This window comes from Dermacentor variabilis, chromosome 4 (genome assembly GCF_050947875.1).
Source record: "Dermacentor variabilis isolate Ectoservices chromosome 4, ASM5094787v1, whole genome shotgun sequence".
Lineage (NCBI taxonomy): Eukaryota > Metazoa > Arthropoda > Arachnida > Ixodida > Ixodidae > Dermacentor > Dermacentor variabilis.
In genome coordinates, this window is record NC_134571.1 from 2,594,993 (window position 1) to 2,619,992 (window position 25,000).

At 46.2% G+C, this 25,000-nt stretch overlaps 1 protein-coding gene across 2 annotated transcripts in view; it reads left to right on the top strand.

The window, feature by feature from the left end:
* The window catches only part of LOC142578574 (fat-like cadherin-related tumor suppressor homolog), a 512,562-nt gene that overhangs the window by 197,388 nt on the left and 290,174 nt on the right, over positions 1–25,000 (top strand). For both annotated transcript variants that reach the window (XR_012827230.1, XM_075687953.1), the window contains exons 15-17: positions 8,198–8,401; positions 12,273–12,875; positions 18,510–18,809. Coding sequence is in view for 1 of the 2 variants with exons in the window: in XM_075687953.1 (XP_075544068.1) it covers positions 8,198–8,401; positions 12,273–12,875; positions 18,510–18,809 (1,107 nt within the window). In the remaining variant the exon portion in view is untranslated. The remainder of the gene's footprint in view (positions 1–8,197; positions 8,402–12,272; positions 12,876–18,509; positions 18,810–25,000) is intronic.

A 25,000-nucleotide genomic window follows, 5' to 3' on the forward strand; every position in this document is an offset into this window, starting at 1 on the left:
GCCAACAACGACTCCGGTGCGAGCGACAACCGCAAGTCATTGAAATGGAATGATGGGTTTTCTCGCAGACACGCTGACAAAACCAATAACCTTGCAACGTGCCGCTGAACAAGTACATCGCACCACAACGCGATTGCCACAATGTCTATATTGTGCTGATATTGTTACGTGTATTGATATTGTTATGTGTTGCAATACTTAGTCTGGTGCAATATGAATCCAAACATGCTTCAGAAGTTGAAATACACGAATTTGAGCACTCACCAGGCTGCCCTCATTAAGTTTGAGCGAGGGTCAATTCCGCTCAGTGGAGGTTAGCCATAGCAATAGATTTGCCACTGTTAGACCTGCACTGAACGTTCGCCAGCAAGATGATGAAAACTGCTTTTCTAGTTCAGTTTTTATCATAGTGACCTAGATTTAAAGGGTTGATTGTGTGCGGAGGGTGTTTATATAAAACTAGAAGGGTGCATTCGTTTACCTTGGCACGCAACCAGGCCACTGTTAGCTGTTCACTTCAAATGCAGTGGAAACCGTGCACCGCTGACATTAAATAATTAAAAAATGTGACAAAAGATGCAGTTTTGTGCATATGAGAAGCATTATATCACAGTGAAATGAGCAGATATGAGCGTACCAGGCATTTTGAAAAAGGCGACTATAGTTGGTTGTATTCTAGGGTGTCCCAGCTAACGTTCACCAAGCTCTTTAATGAAAAAAGGAAAGATTTAAAAAAAAAAACACTGTGCAAGGTACAATGTTAGAACATGTAGTGTTCGGTCGTCAGAGTGTTACGACAGAACACCGCAGCTCTGATAATTGTACCTTGCACCATGGCTTTGTAAATCTTTTTCTTTCTTTTTTTTTTTTTCTGTTGAAGAGCTTGGTGAATGTTAGCTAGGGTACATGGTATAGTATGGCGAAGGTGGCTACTACTAATTTGATAGCTGGTTCTCACTTTTCGAGCTCATCAGGCATATAGTTTCTGTGTTCTATAGCGTATTGTTAGAGCTAATTCAGTGCACATAATTTCTCATGTAGAAAGTGTGTAGCTTTTAAGCGATAACGCCGATGCCTGCTGTACTTACTAGTGTGGCAACTGTGAAGGTTATTGTTTATATTGTAATATTGCAGGGCTGTCGTTTGTTGCCTGTTTGACATAAGATGCAAACTGTGCTTCTCGGTAACTAAGAAATTTGTCAGTGTAACAATATGCACAGATCTTCCACTCTACCTAGTTGCATTTCGTTCATGAAAGTGCCGGCAAGTGTGACTGGCAGCCCTCGATCAAGGACGGTGACGTAGCATTGTTGGCACCACATTGTGTCGCTCCTTCCTGCTTATTGTGTGCACATCATACTGTTATGGAAGGATGATAAGAGTGACTCACTTCAAATCAGTACGGCTAGAACTGAACTATGAAAGCAGTTTTCTCCGTCCTATTTGCTTAATGTGTAGTTCAGGTTCACTGGGAGTGGGTAAACTCGTTGGCTGTGCTATACCAATAAAGCTGCGCTGAGTGAGATCAATACTGACTCAAACGCGATGTTGACGGCTGGCAAGGGCTGGAAAACATGCATTTCAACTTGGGAAGTATGTTTTGACTCACTTTGAGCATCATTAAATATTGTCGCAGCCTAGTAGAAGACGGGAAAGCCGGCGTAGAGGACGTATGGAAGCACTTTAGCAGAGCAGTCAACGCGACGTCGTTGTCGTCTCTGTTTTTCCACTCGCGCGCTACTTCAGCGTCGTTCTCATCGCCTGGCACATACCCGCAATGACCATATAGGATGTGGCATTTGCCCCCCCCCCCTTTTGAAAAAAAGGGCATCGTCCCGATGCACCAACGTCCGAAGGCTGTGCACAGACGGTGCAAAGTTGAGGTCATCAGGAAATGTATGGCTTCATACGAAGCACATGCACAACCTCGGGCAGACGCCGCCGGCGTTTGGAGCAGTTATGGCTGTCGGGGACAACTTCATAATTAACATCGCTGATGCGGCGCAGAACTGTGTACGGGCCGAAGTATCTTCGCAGGAGCTTTTCAGACAGCCCCCGCCGACGAATCGGAGTCCAGACCCACACCTGGTCACCGACGTTGTACGTGACGGGTCTGTGTCGAAGATTGTAGTGTCGGGCATCGTAGTCCTGTTGTGCTTTGATTCGCAAACGCGCAAGCTGCCTGGCTTCCTCTGCGCGTTGCGTAAACTCCTCGGCCCCAGACTCGTCGTCACCGCACTCGTGCGGCAGCATTGCGTCCAACATGGTTGTCACTTCGCGTCCGTAAACAAGGCTGAAAGGCGTCACGCGTGTTGTCTCTTGGCGAGCCGTGTTATATGCAAATGTAACATATGGTAAAATCTCGTCCCAGTTCTTGTGGTCGACGTCGATGTACATACTCATCATGTCTGCCAGAGTCTTATTCAGACGTTCTGTCAGCCCATTGGTTTGGGGATGGTAAGCCGTGGTCTTGCGGTGAGTGGTACCACTTAGACGCAACACGGTATCCAGAACCGCAGCCGTGAACGCAGATCCTCTGTCTGTGATGACCACTGCGGGAGCGCCATGCCTTAGGACGACGGCTTCGACAAAAAATCGCGCTGCTTCGGCTGCTGTTCCACGTTGGATAGCACCTGTTTCGGCGTATCGCGTAAGATAATCCGTGACGACGATTATCCATCTATTTCCGGCAATAGACAGTGGAAACGGACCTAAAAGGTCCATGCCAATTTGTTCGAACGGCGCTTGCGGTATCTGAACAGGATGCAGCAGTCCAGCTGGCTTGCCGGGTAGGGCTTTGCGGCGCTGGCAATCCAGGCATGTCTGTGTGTAACGTTTCACGATCGACGCAAGTCTCGGCCAATAGTACTTGAGCCTAATTCTTGCTAATGTCCGAGTGTAGCCCAAGTGACCAGCGGTCGGCTCGTTGTGACAGGCGTGTAGGACTTCGTCGCGAAGAGATGCGGGAATGACGAGTAGGTAGCTGCTGCCACTAGGTGAAAAGTTCTTTTTATACAGAACGTCGTGGCGCAAGCAGAATGAAGGCAGCCCTCTGGCGAATAACCTCGGCACGCTGCCTGTTCTTCCCTCTAAGTAATCAAAAAGAGGAACCAGTTCTGCGTCCTCGCGTTGGTGGCGTGAAACGGCGACAGTATCTAGCACGCCTAGAAAAGCCGTGTCATCATCGTCGTGCACTGCAGTCTGAACAGGAGACCGAGAAAGGCAGTCGGCATCGGTGTGTCGTTTCCCTGATTTGTAGACAACCGTGAAGTCGAACTCTTGGAGACGAAGACTCCAGCGCGCTAGCCGACCAGCTGGATCTTTTAAATTAGTCAGCCAGCAAAGTGCATGATGATCACTGACAACGGTGAAACACCGACCATACAAATATGGCCGAAATTTCAGGACGGCCCACACCAGTGCGAGACATTCTTTTTCTGTCGTGGAGTAGTTTGCCTCCGTTCTTGATAGCGTCCTGCTGGCGTAAGCAATCACTCTTTCGGCGCCGTCCTGCCGCTGTACAAGCACTGCGCCGAGGCCGACATTACTAGCGTCGGTATGAAGAATCGTAGGAGCGTCGTCATCAAAGTGTGCGAGCACGGGAGGCGTCTGCAGGCGTTGCCGTAGGTCGTGAAATGCCCGTTGCTGGTCTTCACCCCATACGAAGGGGACATCTTCTCTGGTTAGATGCGTTAATGGCCATGCGATGCGCGAAAAGTCCGCAATAAAGCGTCGGTAGTAGGCGCAAAGGCCCAGAAAACGTCGCACGGCCTTTTTATCTGATGGCGTTGGAAAATTAGCAACGGCAGAGGTTTTATCAGGGTCAGGTCGGACACCTTCACGACTGACAACGTGACCGAGAAATTGAAGTTCTTCAAAGCCAAAATGGCACTTTTCAGGTTTCAAAGTTAGACCAGCTGAGCGTATTGCTTCAAAGACCGTCTTTAGTCTCCGTAAGTGTTCCTCGAACGTGGCGGAGAAAACAATCACGTCGTCGAGGTACACCAAACAGGTTTGCCATTTGAGGCCTGAGAGTACCGTGTCCATTAGTCGCTGAAACGTTGCTGGCGCAGAACACAAACCGAAGGGGAGCACCTGAAATTCATAAAGTCCGTCGGGCGTCACAAATGCGGTCTTCTCACGGTCTCGCTCATCAACTTCTATTTGCCAGTAGCCGCTTTTCAAATCCATCGACGAAAAGTAACGTGCGTTTCGTAGCCTGTCCAGTGAATCGTCGATACGCGGCAGCGGATAAACGTCTTTCTTTGTGATGTGGTTCAGTTTTCGGTAGTCGACGCAGAAGCGCAGGCTACCGTCCTTCTTTTTCACCAACACGACAGGCGATGCCCAAGGACTCTTAGATGGTCGAATAACCCCGTCCTCAAGCATCGTCTTCACTTGCGTTTGTATCGCCTCGCGCTCTTTCGGTGCCACACGATAAGGATGCTGCCGAATTGGTCTGGCGTCGGCTTCGGTGACAATACGGTGCTTAGTGAGCGGCGTCTGGCTGACTCGTGACGTAGATGAAAAGCATTTCTTAAACTCATCGATGAGCTCAAGAAGGCTGTTACGTTCGACGGGTGACAAGGTGGGACTGATATCAACCACAGGGGCCGGCATGGCCACGGTGGCTGTCACGTGCTCCACTGAGAGGCAGTCTTGTATTGAGGTAAATTCGTCGAAGTACGCAACAGCCGTGCCTCTAACAATGTGTCGACGTTCCCTGGTAAAATTCGTCAGTAGGAGTTCAGCACGTCCGTCGTGTACGTGAATTACGGCCCTGGCGATGGAAACGCCTTGACTCAGTACCAGTGCGTCGATGTGTTCAGCGACACCAGTCCCGGTGTTCAAGTTGTCGCAGATAACAGGAACGAGGGCACAGCTTCGCGGCGGAAGCGTGACGTCGTCGTCGGCGATACGTAAGCGAGGTCGCTGGTGCTCCGCGGAGTCGACGTCGTCTGAGCTCGTAGAAAATGTGACGACGAGGTCACGGACATTAATCACTGCACCGTACTCTCTCAAGAAATCCATGCCCAATATAAGTTCCTTGCAGCACTCAAAGAGAATGACGAGGGTGGCGACGAAGGTTTCACCGGCGATTACTATCCTGGCTGTGCATTTTCCGATCGGCGTCATCAACTGGCCGCCGGCAGTTCTGATGTTGGGCCCGGTCCACGGCGTCTTCACTTTTCTCAACCTGTCGGCCAGCTTTTGACTTATTATCGAAAAATGCGAACCAGTATCGACGAGAGCGGCCACTTGGTGTCCGTCAATGAAAACGACAAGATCGGCGCTAACGGCATCGGTTACAGGGGGTGCGGTTGGAAACGTCGGAGTTTTAGAGTCGTCGGTCGTCGGTGATGGGGGCTCTTGGAAAGCTAGACGGTTTGCAACCTCACCCCCGGAGGTCGCTGCTTCTAGTTTCCCCGGCGTGGGCTAGGGGACCTGCCCCTAGAGGCGTCAGAAAAATCGCGACGGGTCGGTGGGGTATAACGAGCCGGAGAAGGGGAACGTGATCGAGGCGTCGCTGAACCTTCTGGCCGAAAGTTTGTAGAATTGTCGTCGCAGGTACGTGCAGCATCAAACACAGGGTAATTGCAGTTGGGAAACCTTGGATACCCGGCTGCGCGGTAGCGGCACGCGCGATAAACATGTCCAGCTTCGCCGCAATGAAAGCACAGCGGCCGGCGGTCAGCGGTGCGCCACAAATCGGTCTTTCGAAGCGGGTAGCCCACAGGGGATTCGCCGTAAGACCGAGGCGCAGCAATCGGCTGGCGGCGATACGGCATAGCTGGCGGCGGCTCTGACTGGCGAAAATATGGCGTCGGGGGTGGCGGTGCTGGCTGCGTCGTAGTGGTCGACGGTGTCAGCAGCATCGAAGTCACGGGAGGTGGACGACAGACAGCTTCCGCGTAGGTTAGCCGTCGCGGCACCGCCTGCCGGTCGGAGGACGAAAAGGCCTGTCGAACTTCCTCCCGAACGATATCAGCGACAGAAGCCACCGCTGGTGCCATAGGAGAAATCCCGAGCTGCCGGATCTCCTCTCGCACAATCTCCCGGATGACTTCACGCAGAGACGTGCCGTAGCTCTCAGGTAGGACTGAAGCATTCACCGTTGAGTTCGCGCGATCATATTGGCGGTACCGTTGCTTTAGTGCCCGTTCTATAGCGGTAGCCTCCTTGGTGAATTCGACCACTGTCGTCGGTGGATTCCTCACGAGTCCGGCAAACAGTTCCTCCTTTACTCCGCGCAAGAGATAGCGTAACTTCTTTTCTTCGGCCATCTCAGGGTCTGCTCTGCGGAAAAGGCGGGTCATATCTTCTGCATACATGGCTACGCTCTCGTTCGGTTTTTGAATACGGGATTCTAGTAGGCGCTGCGCAGTGTCTCTTCTGTCGGTACTAGTGAACGTGTCTAGCAGCTGGGTGCGGAAGGCATCCCATGTGGTCAAACTTCGCTCCCGGTTCACAAACCACGTCCGCGCGCTGTCTTGAAGCGCGAAGTAGACATTAGACAGCTTTTGCTGGGAGCCCCAGTCATTATAACTGGCGACACGCTCAAATTGGTCAAGCCAATCTTGGACATCTTCAAAAGCGTCGCCATGGAAGCTTTCTGGTATCTTAGGATTCTGCAGCGTCACCTGCGATGGAGTTGCAGTAGCCATGGCGGAAGTAGGTAGACGCGTTCCAGCGGGGTCCTGCAAAGGGTTGAACTCGGGCGTCAGGCCTAGCAGGCGGCGACTGTACCGGTGAACAGGAGTTTCGACGAACGAAGGTGATTCCGCGTTCGATGTATGGCTCCGCGAAGGGGTGCCGAGCATGAGGCAATCCTACCCCGCACCTCCACCAGTGTCGCAGCCTAGTAGAAGACGGGAAAGCCGGCGTAGAGGACGTATGGAAGCACTTTAGCAGAGCAGTCAACGCGACGTCGTTGTCGTCTCTGTTTTTCCACTCGCGCGCTACTTCAGCGTCGTTCTCATCGCCTGGCACATACCCGCAATGACCATATAGGATGTGGCAATATATATACAAGCACAGTTACTGCAACATTCGCATTATTGGTGCAACATTCCCACTAAGTGGCCTATTGCATGGCAATTGGCAAACTGGTTTTGTTGGCATCATCAGCATGCACTACAACAACTCACTGTCATCATACTAGTATGACAATGTATGTCTCCCGATGACACTGTCTGCCAACTAGTATTGGTGTTGTGTTGCCTGATAGTGTGACGTATCGCACATTAGCTGAAAATCGTCGTGAACAGACAAAATTTCTGCCGAACCACAGTGCAAATACTGCGTCGTCAGCACTGCACTGATTCATGTCCGCGTCGACTATGCTGCAGCCTACCCGTATACTACCTGTGCTTTTCCATATGTGCACGTTGTCTGCTTTATGAACCACCGGTGCAATACAAAATGTTTCCGGCGTTTGTTGGTAGGGTACAGCGCATGCGCACTCTAAGCATGCAAAAGGCAGATTCATCGGTTGGTGTTGTGGAGGGGTTTCACTGGGCTCGAACTAAGGGGCTTAGCTCCAGCATGACTGGCATGCCACCGCACAGCTGTTTTCGCTGTAATGGTCCACACAGCACTGAATGGCCAATCTCGTTGACAACAGTGGCACAGCGACTAGACCAATTCTCTAGGATAACATGCTTAGCACAGAGCGAGAGGGATGCTGTTGCCCATTAACATTGAGTCGATTGCTAGTCACGTGAAGTTTTGTGGAAGTGATTTTATATGTGGAAGTGAAAGACAGAAAATACCGCCCTTGCTGGACCGCTTGCTGCATCCCGACACATAGCGTCCTTCTTATGCTGCTCTTACACAGCAACAGTCAGATTTTTTCTAACTGTATTAGTGTGTACTTTATAACCAATATTGGATATGTAGTGATGAAGATAGTGCATGCGTTACTGCGGCCGTATGGCTCCTGAAGTGAGGAAGACGAAGACCAAAGGTTCAGTGTCCATGCTTTTGCTCACGCTGGCGCTTAGCTGGAACTGTTTGGCTGCTCTCTCTGCTGTACCCGATCTGACTGGGATTCCTGCTAACCGTCAGTAAACCTCGTAGCATGTATAATGAAGTAATTTAGGGGCAACGCCCACTTGGTTATAATGAGGTTCACCTGTAATTGCTTTGCAAATGGAACAAGTCTTTGTGGTTTAATGCCTGTTGTGCCCAATTGCAGGGAGTCCTCCCTTGGAAAGCCGGGTTGGTGTAGCTGTGAAGGTGACAGATATAGCCATGCCCACATTTGGCCAGCACTTCTATACCACGTCTGTGGCTGAGGATGTGGTGCCCGGAACAGCACTGCTGACGGTGCAAGCCAAAGGGGCTCATCCACTTATCTTCAGTTTGGCCAGTGACCACTTTGCCATTGATCGTGCCACAGGTTAGTCTGGTTGGTGGGGTTTGATTGGGGCTACGAACTTCAGATTTATTTTGACCTTGTCCAGTGTATAAGTCTTTTGCCACTGTAGAAATGTGGCCAATGCAGCTAAGGATCAGACCCGCTACCAATTGCGGATCCAGGTGGGATGGTTGTCCGGATATTCTGACACCTCCCTTAAAATTTGTGTGTGCACCGCCTGCGTACGGCATGCGAAAAATTCATGAAGTTGTTTTTCACAACTATTACTATTCTTTTGCCCTGGGGAGATAAGAAAGGTTTAATGATTATTGAAGAGAACCTACCAGCACGTAAATAACATCATTATCATCATCATCAATCGTCATCTCAAAGTCGGATCCCCCATTGAAGAAAACCTGGATCTGCACCTGCCCACGACCTCCTTACATTCAGCAAACTCTGAGTCACAGCAGTGAGTAATGCAGTTTCTTGCATGTCATTATTGTACCAACAGTCATCACTGATAATTGTTTATTTACAGTCGACGAGCTATAATTCGGACTCCACGGGGAATGTGAATAAGTCTGAACTATCGAATGTCCAAAAAAACGAATGTATCCAAAAAAGACAATTTTATTTACGTCTTAAGTCTCCTGTGCAAGGAATAAGTGGTCAATTTGTTGCTGCACACACTTCCGCTTACATGCAACCAAGTACGCCTGTATTTCTGCCAGTTTTGTACTGTCGCTGTATGCCGATGCAAGGACTGCAAAGGCTCGAGTCTGCATGTGAAGGCTTTGCAGCACACAGCACGTCATCATCATCTGAGTTAGAGTTGCTGTTTGAAGGTGGAGAACTTCCTCAAGTATTTCGTCATCGTTCAGTTCGGCACAAAACGACACCGCACTGTTGACGTCTTCAGAGTCTTCAAATGTAACGGCAGCAGAAATTGGCACGCTGCAGCCTAACAGGTCATCAACGATGTCTGCATTTGAGCACGTTGTCACAGGCGGCAGGTTCAGGCTCTTCAGTTGTGGAGTCTTTCGGACTGCCACTCAGACCCATTCCGAGTCTGACTGCGAGGGCAGTGTTGGTGCCATTTAGCCATTTAAATATATCAGGCGTAATGCTGCGACCAAGGCATAGCCTTGGGGATTACCATGTAACGTGTAATCTCTGAGGCCATACTTGATGTCTTGTCGAGCTTGCCAGCAGAGATAATGACAGTAGAGTTGGCGAATGCTACAACCACGGATGGAGTCTGGATAATTGTAAATAAATGTAGCGCCGGCGGCTGTTTTAAATATTGGTCGTCTTTACCAGTGGCATAGCCATAAATTTATGTAGGGGGGGGGGGGAGTCCGCTGACAACTGCCACTTCTTCATCTCTCTTGCTCTCTCTCTCTCTCTCTCTCTATATATATATATATATATACACACACATAATATTGTGGGGTTCTCCGTGCTCTTGGGACAAAGGAACGACAACACAGTAGTGCAAACAATCACAAGGACATTTATTGCACCTTTCATAGATCAATGCCAGCTAGCCGAGTTGCTATCCACAAAACATGCCGATTGGCGCGCGACAAATCTAGAAGTCCGACTCACTGCGACTGGATAGCGAGCGAATATGTTCGCCCCATGCTGGATCCCAACGCCTGGTTGTTCATGCGTATGGTCACGCGAACGGTGGCGCGTTCCAAGGCGGCCACGCGAGACGGTCTCGCAGAAGCATGGATCGGCGCACGCGCGGCACGGCACGTCCACACCACTTGCTGTCCCCAACCAAAGAGGGAGCCTTTCCCGCACCCAAGTAACCCTGCAGCAGCGCAACACTTGCGCCATCTCTCGCACTGCGCTTGTACCACTCCGAACACCGCGGGCGCCAGGCCACGCGGCAACGCCGCACTGCAGGAGCTATGCGAGAAAACAAGATGTCAGGGGATGCGTGAGAGTCGCGCATCCCCTCAATATATATATATATATATATATATATATATATATATATATATATATATATATATATATATATATATATATATATATATATATATATATTGTGGGATTCTCATCCGTGTTCTTGGGACAAAGGAACAACAACACAGTAGTGCAAACAATCACAAGGGCATTGCACCTTTCATAGATCAATGCCTGCTAGCCAAGTTGCTATCCCCAAAACATGCCGATGGGCGCGTGACAAATCTGGGAAGTCTGACTCACCGCGACCAGATAGCAAGCGAATATGTTCGCCCCCATGCTGGATCCCAACACCTGGTCGTTTGTGCGTACGGTCACGCGAACGGTGGTGCGTTCGAACAAGGCCTCACGAGACAGTCTCGCAGACCATGGATCGGCGCACGCGCGGAACGTCCGCGCCGCTTGACGACCTCGAATTAAAGAGGAAGAGCATTCTCCTTTACGCGCCAAACTAACCCCGCCGTTTGGTTGACATTAGCAGCGCAACACTCGCGGCATCTCGCGTACTGTGCTTCAACCACATCGAGCGCTGCGGGCCCCAGGCCATGCCGTGAAGCCGGATTACAAAAGACGGGAGCTATGTGGGGAAAACAACATATCACGGGATGCGTGAGAGTCGCGCATCCCCACAATACAGTGAACTCTCACTTGAGTGAACTTCAAGGGACCGAAGGAAATAGTTCACTTAACTGAAAGTTCACTAAACTGAATATTCACTAGACCAACATAAGGCATGGCATACAGAGTCAAAAGTTTGAAGTACAATTCATGGAGCAAAAGATATGGCATCCATAGTGTTAGAAATGTGTGAAATGGAATTTGTACATATCAACAAGTGCAAGGTTCATAAGAGTTATAATGCTGCCTTTCTCACTTAGAAAAAAATCTGTAATCTTCTTCTGCCCTTGTACTTTTAAAGCACAGGAAGTAACAAAACTGTCCAAAGAGTCAATGTTTTTGTACACTTCTTCTGGCACAGCTTGCTGTTGAGACACAAAGTCTCTCAACTTTCCATTGTACCCTACAACCTCAGCTAGAGTTATAGGGCTTGAAACTGGCTCGACAGTTGCCTCTTCTTCGTTGCACTCTTCTTCTTCAGGACGAACACTGGAAACAATCTCCAGATCCGTCTGTCCAGCACAGGTAATCAGTGCACTGTCACACTCTGCATAGTCTTCAAACAAAGTATTGCTATCGACCTCCAGCTGATGACGAAAATAAGCCTTGGTCCTCTGAGCAAGTTCGTTTAACTGAAATATTAACTGTTCCGAAAGTCGTTTAAGTGAAACATTTTTGCATAGAATATATAAGAAAACTGCCGGGGATTCTTAAAAAGTTCGTTATTCTGAAATATTCGATAAACCGACGTTCATACAACTGAGATTTTGCTGTATATATATATATATATATATATATATATATATATATATATATATATTGTTCGGAGCGTGCGTTCAGTTGCCTAGGCCATGCTGACTTCGTCAGCCAGGAGCCCGTGGTCGATTGCGTCGCACGCATTTAACCTAGGCAAGAGCGCAGTTCATCGTGTATTTGCAACACATCAGTTTTACTTTTGCATGCAGAAATGTTTTTTTGATAGCCGGCTGTGATTAGGGTGTTGCACAGTTGAAGCTATTTTACTTTTGCATGCAGAAATGTTTTTTTGATAGCCGCTGTGATTAGGGTGTTGCACAGTTGAAGCTGTTTTGCATGTTGTGCAGTCGCCTGCATGTATATATTGCATATGATACAATAGAAAATAAACAGTCAAACGTTGGCGCTACCCTTGTTCCCTTCCATCCTTCCTTGTTTGCGCCAAAGTGATCATATTTATAGTCTACTCAGCAATATGAACTGACTAGCCCAGCAACATGTACTTCTGGATTACATTTCTCATTACTGCATGCCTTTTACACAAATATAATTGATGCAGGTGTGCTGTCGCTTGTGGAGCTGCTGGATTTCGAGAGCCAGCCCCGACATGAGCTGGAGGTGCGAGCTACAGACTCTGTGAGCGGTGCTCACTCGGAGGTGCCAGTCACTATAAATGTGGAGGACATCAATGACTGTGCACCGCTCTTTGAGCAGCCCTGGTACAATGTGAGTGTGTCCGAAGCGACACCTGTGGCCAGCCCACTGTTGGAGGTGCACGCTAGTGACCGTGACGGGCCAAAGGTTGAGCTTCGGCTGGCTCCTGATGACACCTTTCATCTGGAGGCTGCAGGTGTGCTGCGACTGCGTGCACCCCTGGATCGGGAGGCACAAGCTGTGCATTGGCTACAGGTGGTGGCATCGGATGCAGGCCACCCTGCACCCCTAAGCAGCACGGCACGTATTTGGGTCACTGTGATCGACATGAATGACAACCCACCTGTCTTTGGACAGCCGGCGTACACTGCTCTGGTTGACGAGCGGTCCCGTAGGGGTCAGTTCATCGCAAGGCTGGTTGCCATGGATCCTGATGTGTCAGACCAGCTGTCGTATGCCATCGTTGCTGGCAACGAGGCACAACTATTTGCTATCAACCGATCAACAGGTGAGCCTTGTTTGTAGAGTGTTGGTACTGCCAGTGGAAGGAGGGAAAGAAGAGAAGTGTTTATTCACCTATAGTACTGTAAAGTAGGGAGGTGGGTTCCCGTCATCTGAGGTTCTTGGTACAAATGAATCCCAAGTAAATGTTGGTGTAACAAAACGCTACACCAATATTTTTTTTTAGTTAATGTTAGATGGTATTTACATTGGAGCAATACATCTTTAAGGATCCATGAGAGGCACATTTTTGCCTAGTAATATTACCTGGCCAGGGGCACATACTGAGCAGCCGTACTCACATTTGTGTCTGACCAAGAGGGGTAGTTTACACGAAATTGTGGTGCAAAGAGCTGAGTAGTATTGTTGAGAATATAGTTACATGCAGTCTTCCATACATTCTGGACATGCAAAGGTACCTGTAACAAGTTGGCTGTTGAGCGTGTTTTATCACCACTGTAATCGGTGAGATTATGGTTGTAAGAAAGTCAGGAAATGTGCATCCTAGCTAGCATTAAAGAGGCTGTAAAACACAGAATAATCACATTTAAATAATCGCATGATACTCTCACTGTTAAAGGCTGTTGCTTGACTAGTCTCCTGCCGCAAAAATTTTTTTAATCCTCAACATGTCAGTGGAGCTTGTGGTAGTCAAGACTTGTCCTCTGCACTGCTGTGTAGCTTCTCCCTCTCTTTTTTGGCTCCACTAGTGTGTCGGAAGTTGTACCCTTATACGTCAACTACGATGTACAAATGGTCGGTACTTTTCAAGTAGTAGAAAACACTTTTCACTTGTACACCCACACTGTATTCCCCGACTCCAGGGATGGAAGTGCTGCGCCGATTGCACCATCTTGCGCCAAACCATCGACTTGCACCAACCTGCACCAGAATACTAATTTCGAATGAAGTTGCCAAATTTAATAGGATGTGCGTGTTCATCGGGAGCCACACAGCCATAAACATGCATTGGCTAGCGCTTAGCCCTTCAACCCAAGTCTGAGCAATCCGTTTCAGCGTCGGCATCTTTGGAGTGTGGATCTGTTTGGTGGCATAATTGTAACTAGGCCTCAAGAAAATCAAAACTGTTTTGTGGTATACATTAAAAATACTTTATAAAAGTGTTACACATTTGCGTATGTATGGACCAACTAAAGATGGTTTGAACTTGCGCTGATTTCATGGGGAAGTCGGGAAGGAAAATTGCGCTGAATGAGTAAGATAGTACAGACTGATCACCTTGCAGCAGTTTCATTGTAAATTTTGCCACACAATTTTGTGGCCTATTGGTACACCTGCGTCAATTGATGGACAAATGCCGTGCATGTCACATTCTAAGTCTATTTCGCAGGTGCACCACGTCCGGTTGTGGGAAGAATAGTGTGGCACACCGACAAATGACCTGCTTACTTTCATGAAACTTTCTGGTAACAAATATCCAATGGCAACAACAATCGTCACTCACATTTGCACTGAGGCTACGCTATTTTCTGCAGGGTCACAGCACTCAGAATCAGGGTCTTGCTGCTGGGGAACGCAAGCGAAAGATGTGAAGTTTCATACTTGGCCAACCTTAGCGGCAAAATTGTGTTCGTAAATAAACGTTTGGCGAAACCGCGAGCCTCCGAAATTGCATTTGCAGCAGCGATGTTCTTGATGTGGTTTGCACAGATAGAGTCCAAAAATTTTAATAAACGATCGTTCGGTGCACAAAATATTGGTGACCTCTTTACATTGAATAAATAAAACTTCGATAAAACTTGGTGCTAGGCTAGTTGGTGATGCATTCTTTAAAACTGATTGTAGCGCTAAAAGGGAAGACGAACACACGTGAAAAGATGACACGACGACGAGGAAACGCTGCGTTCCCCCGTCGTCGTGTCGTCTTTTCACCGTATGTTCGTCCCTTTTAGCGCTACAATCAGTTTTAAAGAATTTTTACCTTGGCTTTATGGCGCCTGTGGCAGAACCATTAATAAGCCCGAACAATCAAGCTTATTCAAAATGTTGGTCGACGACGCACACCGGAAAGCCTGTGAACATTTTGATACCTTTACTGTTTTCAAAAATATCTTTGAGATTTTTCTCTGCAAGCGATATGAAATATTGGGAAATGTGCAATGACCAGTATGTCACATTTATTCTGCGGTGTTCTACTATCTTGACTAAAGGTCGCCAAGAATTACGAATCACCTAAGAGTACTAGGTGAACAGCATTCACTGTACCAAGATGGGTGTTGTTCTTGGTGACCACCGTGAATATTCCTCGTTCATTGTGCACAAATGCATTTAATTAGCTAAATTTATAAATTTGCCTAATTGTTGAGATGTCAATTAAATCATTGGGGAGGACATTGACAAATGACAGATAACAGAATTTAAGAGAACCTATGACTTGTGATGACTTTTTTGACTAAAAAGAAAGCCTGTGAAATAAATAATAACAATAAAAAAACATGATAATGCTTAAAACCATGATAATGCTTCTGCACCCTAAAGATTGTATCAATCTTTATGCAAACCTTATAAAATAGGGGCATTGGGAGCGAGCGGCTATGCTTTTTTCTCGTTGCGTCAGCAGTTTTTTCAGTCCCTATCGAATTTGAAGTAGCGAGATCTTGTAACAGTTCGGAAAGCTAACCGTTACAAGGCCGTGACCCAGGTTTGCACATTCATAATATTGCTAATAGATTTCTTTTGTTACTGGTGCGGGGACAAGTCACGTGGACTTTAAAAACATTTTGCAGGCTTTTTTCTTTTTCTTTGTTGTTGTTGTCGGAAAAAAAGCCTACGCAAGACCTAGGTTGCTATAAAGTACGCTGTTATTGGCAATTTCTCGGTGTATTCCACAACCTTTGCATTCGCACCTTATTGGATAAGTAAGGTAATAAATGTTAGTTCATTAAAATGATATATGAGTTGCTTGTTCATGATGACAAAAGAAACTACAAACATCAACACAAGTCTATCAGTATATAGTGAGCGTTGTTCATGGAAAGCCCTTCTTTATTTTTTCTTGGCCATATTTAATTTGCGCATCCAGTGTATAATTTATTGATGGCTTCTAAGAAGCCTGTATGGGTTTCCTTTGTACCTTCATGCTACAGTCGAGTGGATGAAAATTTTTCTGTCATAAATTTTGCTCGCCTTGTGGGCTTCCACAGAACTGCTCAGCCGTAACCTAATGGTGTTCTGCAAAGTCAGATAAGTAACATGTTTTCTTCATATGCCTGTATTTCTCTCATATTTCCGTTTACAAAGCTGCTCCATAATGCGTATCTACTGCTCCAGAATGTACAATTTATGCTCCAAACCTGCTTCAAGGTACCATACTTGCTGCTCCCAGAGCTGCTCCAAAACTGCCTTGGATGCTTCGACCCCTGCTACTCCCAGCATTGTTCCCAGTTGAGAATTGTTTTTCAGCACTAAAGTACTTGTAACTTTTTTAAAGCATGTAGACATAGCATGAATAAATTATGCACTAAGTTAGTTTGCAGCGTAATCCTCTGCAAGGTGGTTGTAGCTGCAAATGTGTTGAAATAGTTTTAGCACTGGCTTCTAAGCTCTTCAGTACAAGAGCTGTGATGAAGCTACAGCACTTTTCTACAACTATACGATATTGCACAAAGTTTGCATTTGTATCAATGTGCAGATTTAAAAAGATTTCGCACATGTTCTGCATGCCCTTATTTTGGCAATAATATATTGTGGGTGTATGGATATTCGAAACTTTCGAATAACAAGTCGAATAGTCTCCTATTTGATTCAGTCTTCAAATCAAATGTTCACTGTTCGTAAGTGCGAATATTTGTCTAATACATTTCGAATATTTCAAAACATCAACTGCGCACAGAAAGCTTGAACCCGGCCCCAACTCCAACGCTCAGTGTTAAAACACACATAAAACATAGAAATGATTTTCTGAGATTACCTCTAGACCACTTTTCTTAAAATTTTTGGCATTTAAGAGAAAAAGTTAAATTCTTGTGAATGTTAGAAGTGGAATTTTGATTTATGGCCTGAAAATTTTTACAATGATTTTTATATAATTATGGGTTTAAAAAATATGGAAGCCCAAAGTTGACAAATTTGTCCCTCTGCATCAAAAACAGATATTGCCATTTTGTAAATTGCATATGTCAGAACATTCAAAGCTGACAAATTTGATATAATAATTTATATCTTACCTGGATTTGTTACAGTGTTTACAAAGGTTTTGCGAAATTGCTACTCACATATTAGTGGTGGATTTCAGCATAATATATGAAACTTGTGTGCTTTAGATGTGCTCTTAAATGCAATTTACAGAATTGCGATATCATTTCTCATTGCTCAGTTACAGAGTTGTGAACTTGATAGTTTCATTTTCTGAAAAATATTAATTTTTGTCAATTTAAAAAATCAACGGCCTAAATAAAAAATCCGCTTCCAGCAGTCCCTAGATGGGAACTTTTTCTTTTAAATGCAACAAACCTCATCAAATTTGGTGCTGTAGTTCCCAAAAATAAAAAATTTCTCCTTTCCCTTGTATTTAGGTAGGAACCGTCGAGCTAAAGCTTCCTATTAACATAAAATTGAAGCAAAAGTGCGGTAAATTTTCACCCTCGCGGGCACATTATAGACGTAAAATGTGAGAACTTGTGTACTGGTCTAGGCTACATCGCTTAGGTAGCCATACTTTAAAGGCTATACAGCAATCATATGCACTCTCTGAAGAGGCATATGTATGCAAAAAAAAACTACTTTTTTGCTCCTAATGCTCCATTTGTGTTTTAATGCCTAAGCATTCTTTGGTGAGTACCTCAGCAAAATCGGTCTGTCATGTGAAAAGTGTAATGCCTTGTATCTGCACAGAAATGCGTAACTTGTGAAGTTAAGACATTTAATTGTTATAATAGTGTAAATGTAGACGATTGGTAGCTTTATAAGTGATAGGGAAAAATGAAAAAAAGAAAAGTTCATCATAGAAAATTTGTTAGCAAAACTGTGTCCGTTATGTGAATAGTGTTAAACCTTACCAAAAGGGATACATAGGGCTCCACAGAAAATGCATGGGGAATCCTATGGTAGGGGTGGGCCAACTTGAAATTTGTGGACGGGCCAATTTGAAATTTGGGTGTGAGGCAATTGAAGTTTGGCGTTTGGCCAACATGATCTTTGGGGCTGAGCCAACTTGAAATTTCGAAGTGGGCCAATAGAAATTTGGGAAACAAAATCAAAAGCTAAGTAACAGTCAAGCCAAAGAATGCTTACACATTTGTAGAAAATTCTCAGAATTTCTGTATAATTATTAATAAACAACGGTTCGTAACATACTATGTAATGTCATAAGCTTGCTAACTTTAACAATACTGGGATGGGAGCAACATTTTGTAATTTAGTAACTATTAATTTAATAGCTATTATAGTTTAATAATTATGTTATGTTTGATTCGATTCTGGCACTGTTAGATTCGTATTTTATTAGGTTTGAAAAATCACTAGTCGCGCGCCCCTAATATGTATATATTTAAACCTCTATACAGCCAGAGAGCTTTAGGCAACTAATGCAGCCATCTGTATTGAATCATGGCCTTGGCACTCTTTGGCGACATCTGGCCTAGTGCTGTGCCTCATCTGGTTGCATGCCCTGACATTGCAGGAGTGGTGACAGTGTCCAGTGTGGCCCCTGCTTGGCCTCCAGCTGGCTGTGAGCTCAACATTTCCGTCACTGATGGCGTGTACCAGAGCTACACGCAGTTGCGGCTGGTGGTGCTGGCCAGCAATGAGCACTCGCCTCGGTTCAGCCAGGCTGTGTACGAGGCAGCGGTGACCGAGAACCTGGCACCCGGTGCACCAGTGGCGCACCTGTCGGCCACAGATCCAGACCCGGGAAGCAAACTGACGTATGCCATTCGCAGCCGTGACTGTGCACTGCACTTCCGAATCAATAGCAGCACAGGTGCGAGTCATTGTTTTTTTTTTTTTTTTTTTTCTCAGGTACATTGCTCAAGCTGTGGGCACTCCAGAAGACCTCCCCCCCCCCCCCCCCCCCCCTCAGCATTTCATGTTATGTAGCATCGGTCTGAAGAAACTTGTGCCTTGATAGACGGGTGGCAAGCCAGTGCAGAAAACTTGCATGGAGAGAGACAGAGGTGCAAACAATGAACAGAAAAAAATGATAAAAGCACAATGTGGATGCCATAACATTCAAGCCAGCAAAGAATGCTCGATTAGCTTCCTCTTTCAAAGCATTCTTTATTAGACATAGCGATTGTGCACCTGCCTTCCTATGAGAGAATTTGTCTGGCTTCACCTGTCACCCATGTGACGTCTCTATTGTTGTGTACTGTTCGTATTCAGAGAAAAAAAAATGGCTTAAACACATTCAAGGCTGATTGTTAGCATCGAGAAAGGAAGGTGCTTTTGTGTTCCTCGCAAGTCTCAAAATACCTTGAACAAGTGCAGACAGATGTGTCAGTTGCAGGGCAACCAAATGTGACGTATGTGTCAGCTTGTACAAGTTTAGTAATTTATAAAGTTGATCATTCCTACTACGTCCCATCTCACCAACAGATGCATTGTTATGCAGCATCAAATACCCTTTAACTCAGAAGCATTTGGCTCTGCATTAATTGCCATTAAGTGGGCTTGTTATCAAATGAAATGCTCAGGAGCATGGGTTTTGCTACAAAAGTAATGACAGGTGAGCAAAACAAAAGGCCGTGCTAGCGCCTAAGCGAAATGAAATGAGAAAAGAACCATGGGAGCACTGTGTCGTTTCTTTCCCTCCACATTTTGCACCACACACACGCACCTGTGACAAGCTCCTATTGGTTTCTTTCAGTGTGAGACTGTCATAAAAATACTAATGCATCTGTGGGGTGAGGGCACATTCAACTGCTATGATGATTACAATCTCTAATAAAGATTTGTAATGCATGTGTAATGTTTAGAATAGCACCTTGGGCTATGTGGATTATTGTGGCAATCGCCTCCGTGAATCATGGTAAGTCCCGGGTCCCACTCGGTAAGGAGGCCAGGCATTGCTGTCGTTGAATGGCTCATATTTGTACCCTGACTACCTTACATAGCCCAATCAAGTCCGTTCACTTTCATTACCTCGCTGTTTGTATTCTCGTGACAGTAGCCACTGAGATCGTTTTTCCTATAATACTCAGCCACCCAGTGGCTCAGCTTACGTTAAGCACCATGACAGGATCGGGCTAAGTAGCACAAAATTGGGCACACATTCACAAGTTAGACAGAAACAATTGTGTAAAGAATCATTCCTGCACCAGTATGGCCAGCAATAAAGTAAGCACCAGTTAACATTAGGCAAGTTGTTAAAAAAAGCTGCTACAGTATCGTTACGCATAGAAAACTATTTACGATACGTATTTACATATAGAGAATGTTTGCGGAGATGGCAGAGAGCCCAGCCAGGCTGTGTCCACTTTTCGTCATCTTCGGGGCCATCGTTGTTCTCTTTTTCACTTCATCGTGACTCGATCGCTGGCAGAAAAAGCACTGTTCCGGTGCATGAAACGGGACCCTCAGGCAGAGCGCGGTAATAAGGTTTTAGCTATGTGACATGAACAACATCAGGAGAGGTTAGGCCAGGCCAGATGACATGGTAAAGCTGACGGGGACTATCTCATAGGTGACATTGGTCACTTGATGTAGGACACGGTAAGGGTCCTTGTAGCAAAGAAGGAATTTTTTCGAGCTCCATTCGATGGATAGAGGATCAAAGTAGTACAGAGAACCTGGTGAAAAGTGTACGTTGTGGTGCCACTCAGGGTGAAACGCTTTTGATTTTCTTGTGATGCCAACAAACGAGTACGGGCAAGCTGCCTCGAGTGGTCAGCATGGGCATTGGCGTCACGGGCATATTCGCTCCTTGAGGCACTGGCAGAGGGAAGTGAAGAGTCCGAGGGCAATGCAGGGTCGTTACCAAACAACAGGTAAAACAGCGAATAATTGGAAGTTTCGTGGCATCAAGAATTGTAGGCGATTGTGGCATTGAGTAGTGCCACGTTCCAGTTACGGTGGTCTGGTGAAACGTACTTAGACAGCATGTCGGTGATGGTCCGATGCAATTGCTCAGTCAGGCCATTGGTCTGAGGATGGTACGACGTAGTGAGCTTGTGCTTGGTAGAGCAACACTGCAAAATGTCGGCAATGATTTGGGAAAGGAAGATACGACCACGGCCCATAGCAGCTGTCGTTGGGCACCATGCACAAAAATAATGTCGCAGAGGAAGAAATCCGTGACGTTACTTGCGCAGCTGGTCAGAAGCGCTCAGATAATGGTGCAGTGCTTTGTGTAATCCGTAGCCACAGCGATCCACTTGTATCCATACTTGAACTCTGGAAAAGGACTGAGACGATCGAAACCCACTCGAAGGAAGGGCCCAGTTGGGATGTCAAGGGGTTGAAGATACCCGGCAGGAAGCATCGCTGTTTTTTAGCGTCCCTGTTGTCGACGTTTTGGGTGTCTAAAAATTAACGGGACAAGCAGTCGGTGTCGGTGTGCTGGCACCCTGATTTGTAACCACCGAATAGAAATACTCCTGCAGCCACAAAGCCCATTGTCCAAGCCTCCCTGTGGGGTCTTTTAACCCTTTGAGAGTCGATTTTTTTCGCCATATGCGAACACCCAGGGTCGATATTTTTTATTGCAGATTTCAATTCTTCTGAGGGACCTATCTCAAAAAAAATTTACCACAAGTTTTCTAGGGTGACTGTAAAGGGAGAAGAAAATATTTTGCGTAGGTATATATCTACTGTTTATTCATAACAGCAATAAAAAAAACGAAATAAACTTATAAGAATTAAATATTTTATGCATTGTTATACACATAAGGCTTAGAAAATGCGCTCACAAGTCTCAAATGTTCCTGCTCTTACGCTAATATTTATGTCCATAGCGTAATCAAACTGTGTAGATGAGTGCACTCAAGAAAACTGTGTGGTTGTGTGCCCATCAAAAAAGCAAAACGTGTGACAAACTTCCGTTAGTCCTCCTCTTATCGCCAACCAGGGGCAATTAGTTTTCGCGTCTCCAAAAAAGAAAAAAAAAAAAAGAAGAAGGAAACGCATGCATGGTGGCATCCTTCCTATGCTTACCCCTGTGAGCACTAAACGAGCAAGAAACAGGCGGCCGCCCTTTGAGCGATTAGTAATGAGATAGCCATCAGTTTTGCTAGCACAAGAAGCCAAAACTGTCCTCGGAACAAAACCGAAACCGTCGCCCGCCCGTGCGCGCGTCAATGCGCGAGCGGTAGCATATAGACGCGCTGGAACAAACTAGCTCTAAAAGAAACCATGCAACGAAAATCGAGAGAGGGAGGCGCGAGAAAAAAATTCCCTGTATTCCCACATAGCGGCAGCACATGCCAGAAAAGAAAAAGTTAGAAAATTGGTGCGTTTTAAACGTACAGACGACACTGTAAATATACGGCATCGACCATTTTGGACTTTTTCGCGACGCCGTACATTTATGCAATTCACCTTCAAAGGGTTAAAGGTGAAAGTCAACAGAGAGCATGATCGTTGCTAACAATACAAACAGATCAGCCATATAGGTAGGGACGAAATTTCACAACTGCCCAGGCAAGAGCCAGACACTCTCGCTCGGTAATGGATTAGTTTCGCTCCGAAGGTGACAAAAGGCGGCTGGTGTACGGAATAACCCGGTCATGACCACGCTGAACTTGTGCCAAGACAGCACCAATTCCATGGCCACTTGCATCGGTGTGCACCTGTGTAGGAACTGAAGCGTCGAAGTTGCCGAAAACATCTAGTGGTTTCAGCCAAGCTCTTGCCGCCATGGAAGTGGCAACTTGTAGAATGTGACACATTGTTTGTTGAATTGACAAAGCTGGCACCAGAGGTACATACCCAAATGCGCTTTTCATTCATGAGCACTTCAGTAGAAGTGCTCATGTCCTGAATTCTATACTGATGTATCAAAGTCAAGCACGGGTATAGCTTATGCAGCAGTCGGACCGCCTTCTTTAGAATACAATATCCTGCACCTGCAAACCAGTATCTTCACAGCAGGGGCCTACTCAGTACTATCAGCAGTTAAGCACATCAACAAATTGAAACTATAGAAAGCAATAATATTTACAGACTCCTTAAGGGTCATAAAAGCTTTAGTGTCCCTGCCAAAGCATAAGAATCCTGTAACTATTGATCTTTATTCGTTACTGTGTACGACCTATACAGTCAACGACCGATTTTTCGGACCCTCTAGGGAACGTAAAAACGTCCGAAAATTTAGGCAGTCCAAAAAAAATGAATGCATGCACCTTTTTTCTTTTTTTTTCGTATCTAGAGGTAAAGGGCGAAGTACCAGGCTTCCGAAACTCTGTCAAAGCATCAATGAAGGTGCTATAAAAAGAGGCGTTCAAAAATTCTGTATGCAGCCGACTGCCGGTTTATTATGTACATGTGTATCGTCGGGCTGCAGTGGCTTGAAAAACTTGTTGATTGTTGTTTGGATGGCGTTCCGGTTGCATGCGATCATATTCATCTCGATCTGAGCAAGGGTCATGTCAGCACTGTACACCGATGAAAGAGTCAACAGTGCTCGCGTCAACTCAGCGCTTGTAGGCGGCGCGGGCATTGGCTCCTCATTTTCAACATCGGAGTCTTCTGAATCCCCCACAACCTGACGGACAATTCCCTCGTCAGTCAGTTCTGCACAGAAGTTGAGCTCGTTGTCAGCGTCAACAAACTGTTCAAAAGTTATTTCCGTGGGTACGGTACTGCTTTCCGCGCTTCGATGCCATCGACGAGGACGACGAAGACAGAGTGGGGGCCATCGAAGGCAAGTGAAATCCTCAAGTTGCGAACAGTGGAGTTCGCTGACGAGCGTCGAAGCACCTAGGCCTAGCGTCACAGAGCACGCTTGACACAACAGCACAGCCACACACCACGCTAGCCAAAACATGGCCTGCGCAAACAAACGAAATAGCGCCGCTCCGGAAACTCCACCGGAGGCGGAAGTGCGGCCATTTGCGGCGATGAACATAGCCAGCGTGGCCAGACCAAATCGGTGTGTGACGGCTAGATTCGGCTAGTTGTGGTTCAAAGCGGTGATATGCTTCGGCTGCAAGTCGATTTCCATCGCAAGGGCGCTGTGCGAGGAGCCAAAGGACCTTCCGTCGCGTCAAAAAGTCCGGAAAATTGGATGGCGGGGGGTTCGAGCGTCCGAAACTTCAGATGTCCTTATACATTGATTCTATGGGGCTCGTGGCGGTGCCGCGAAGACGTCCGAAATATCAGGCATGTCCGCAAATTTGGCCGTCCGAAAATTCAGTCGTTGACTGTATATCAGACCAACATGTCTGGGTGCCTATGCTGGATGCCTGGACACCGGGGGATTAAAGGAAACTACTTCATAGCTGTCCCTACCTCAGACTTAGAATCATTCTTGCACAAAACCTCAGAAGTTATTGGCAACGAAAAGGCAATAGTCAAACATCAAACAAGCTCCACTTAAGCCGTGTTTAGGAAACTGGCCACCAACAATAAAAATATGACGAACTGAGGTGATTTTCTGCCGACTTTGGATAGGCCATACATATGGTGCACACTCCTCCCTTTTGATTGGCGATGAATCTCCCATCTGCGGTAAACGTGGCGAGATGCTGCACGAGATGTCTTGTTGGAGTGTCTGGAAGCCGAAGGCGAAAGGAAAAAGTACTTTCCACTAGCGTACTGATGGCACATTTCCCATTATTCGTTTTTCGACAATAAATCAGTTCTAAACATTTTATGTGATGTTGACTTATTGCACATTTTAAGTTCATGAGATTTGTGGTACGTCCTCTTGCCAGAGGCTGCCGCTGCGATAGTAGCTTCTTTTGTGGCACGTGTCCAAGTCCTTCTTGGACACGTGCCTGTATCACTAATGCCTGTTGAGGCTTTAGTGATACTTACAGCAACATACCTCAGTATGTCACCTATTTGTAATACAGTGAAACCTCCATATAACGAACTTCAATATAATGAAATTCTAGATATAATGAAGTATTTCACTTTTCATAACTTCTTGTCCATAGAACACCATGTAATTAGAACCTCAATATAACGAAGTGTGTTTGTACACGATTTCAATGTAACGAAATTTCGCTTTGT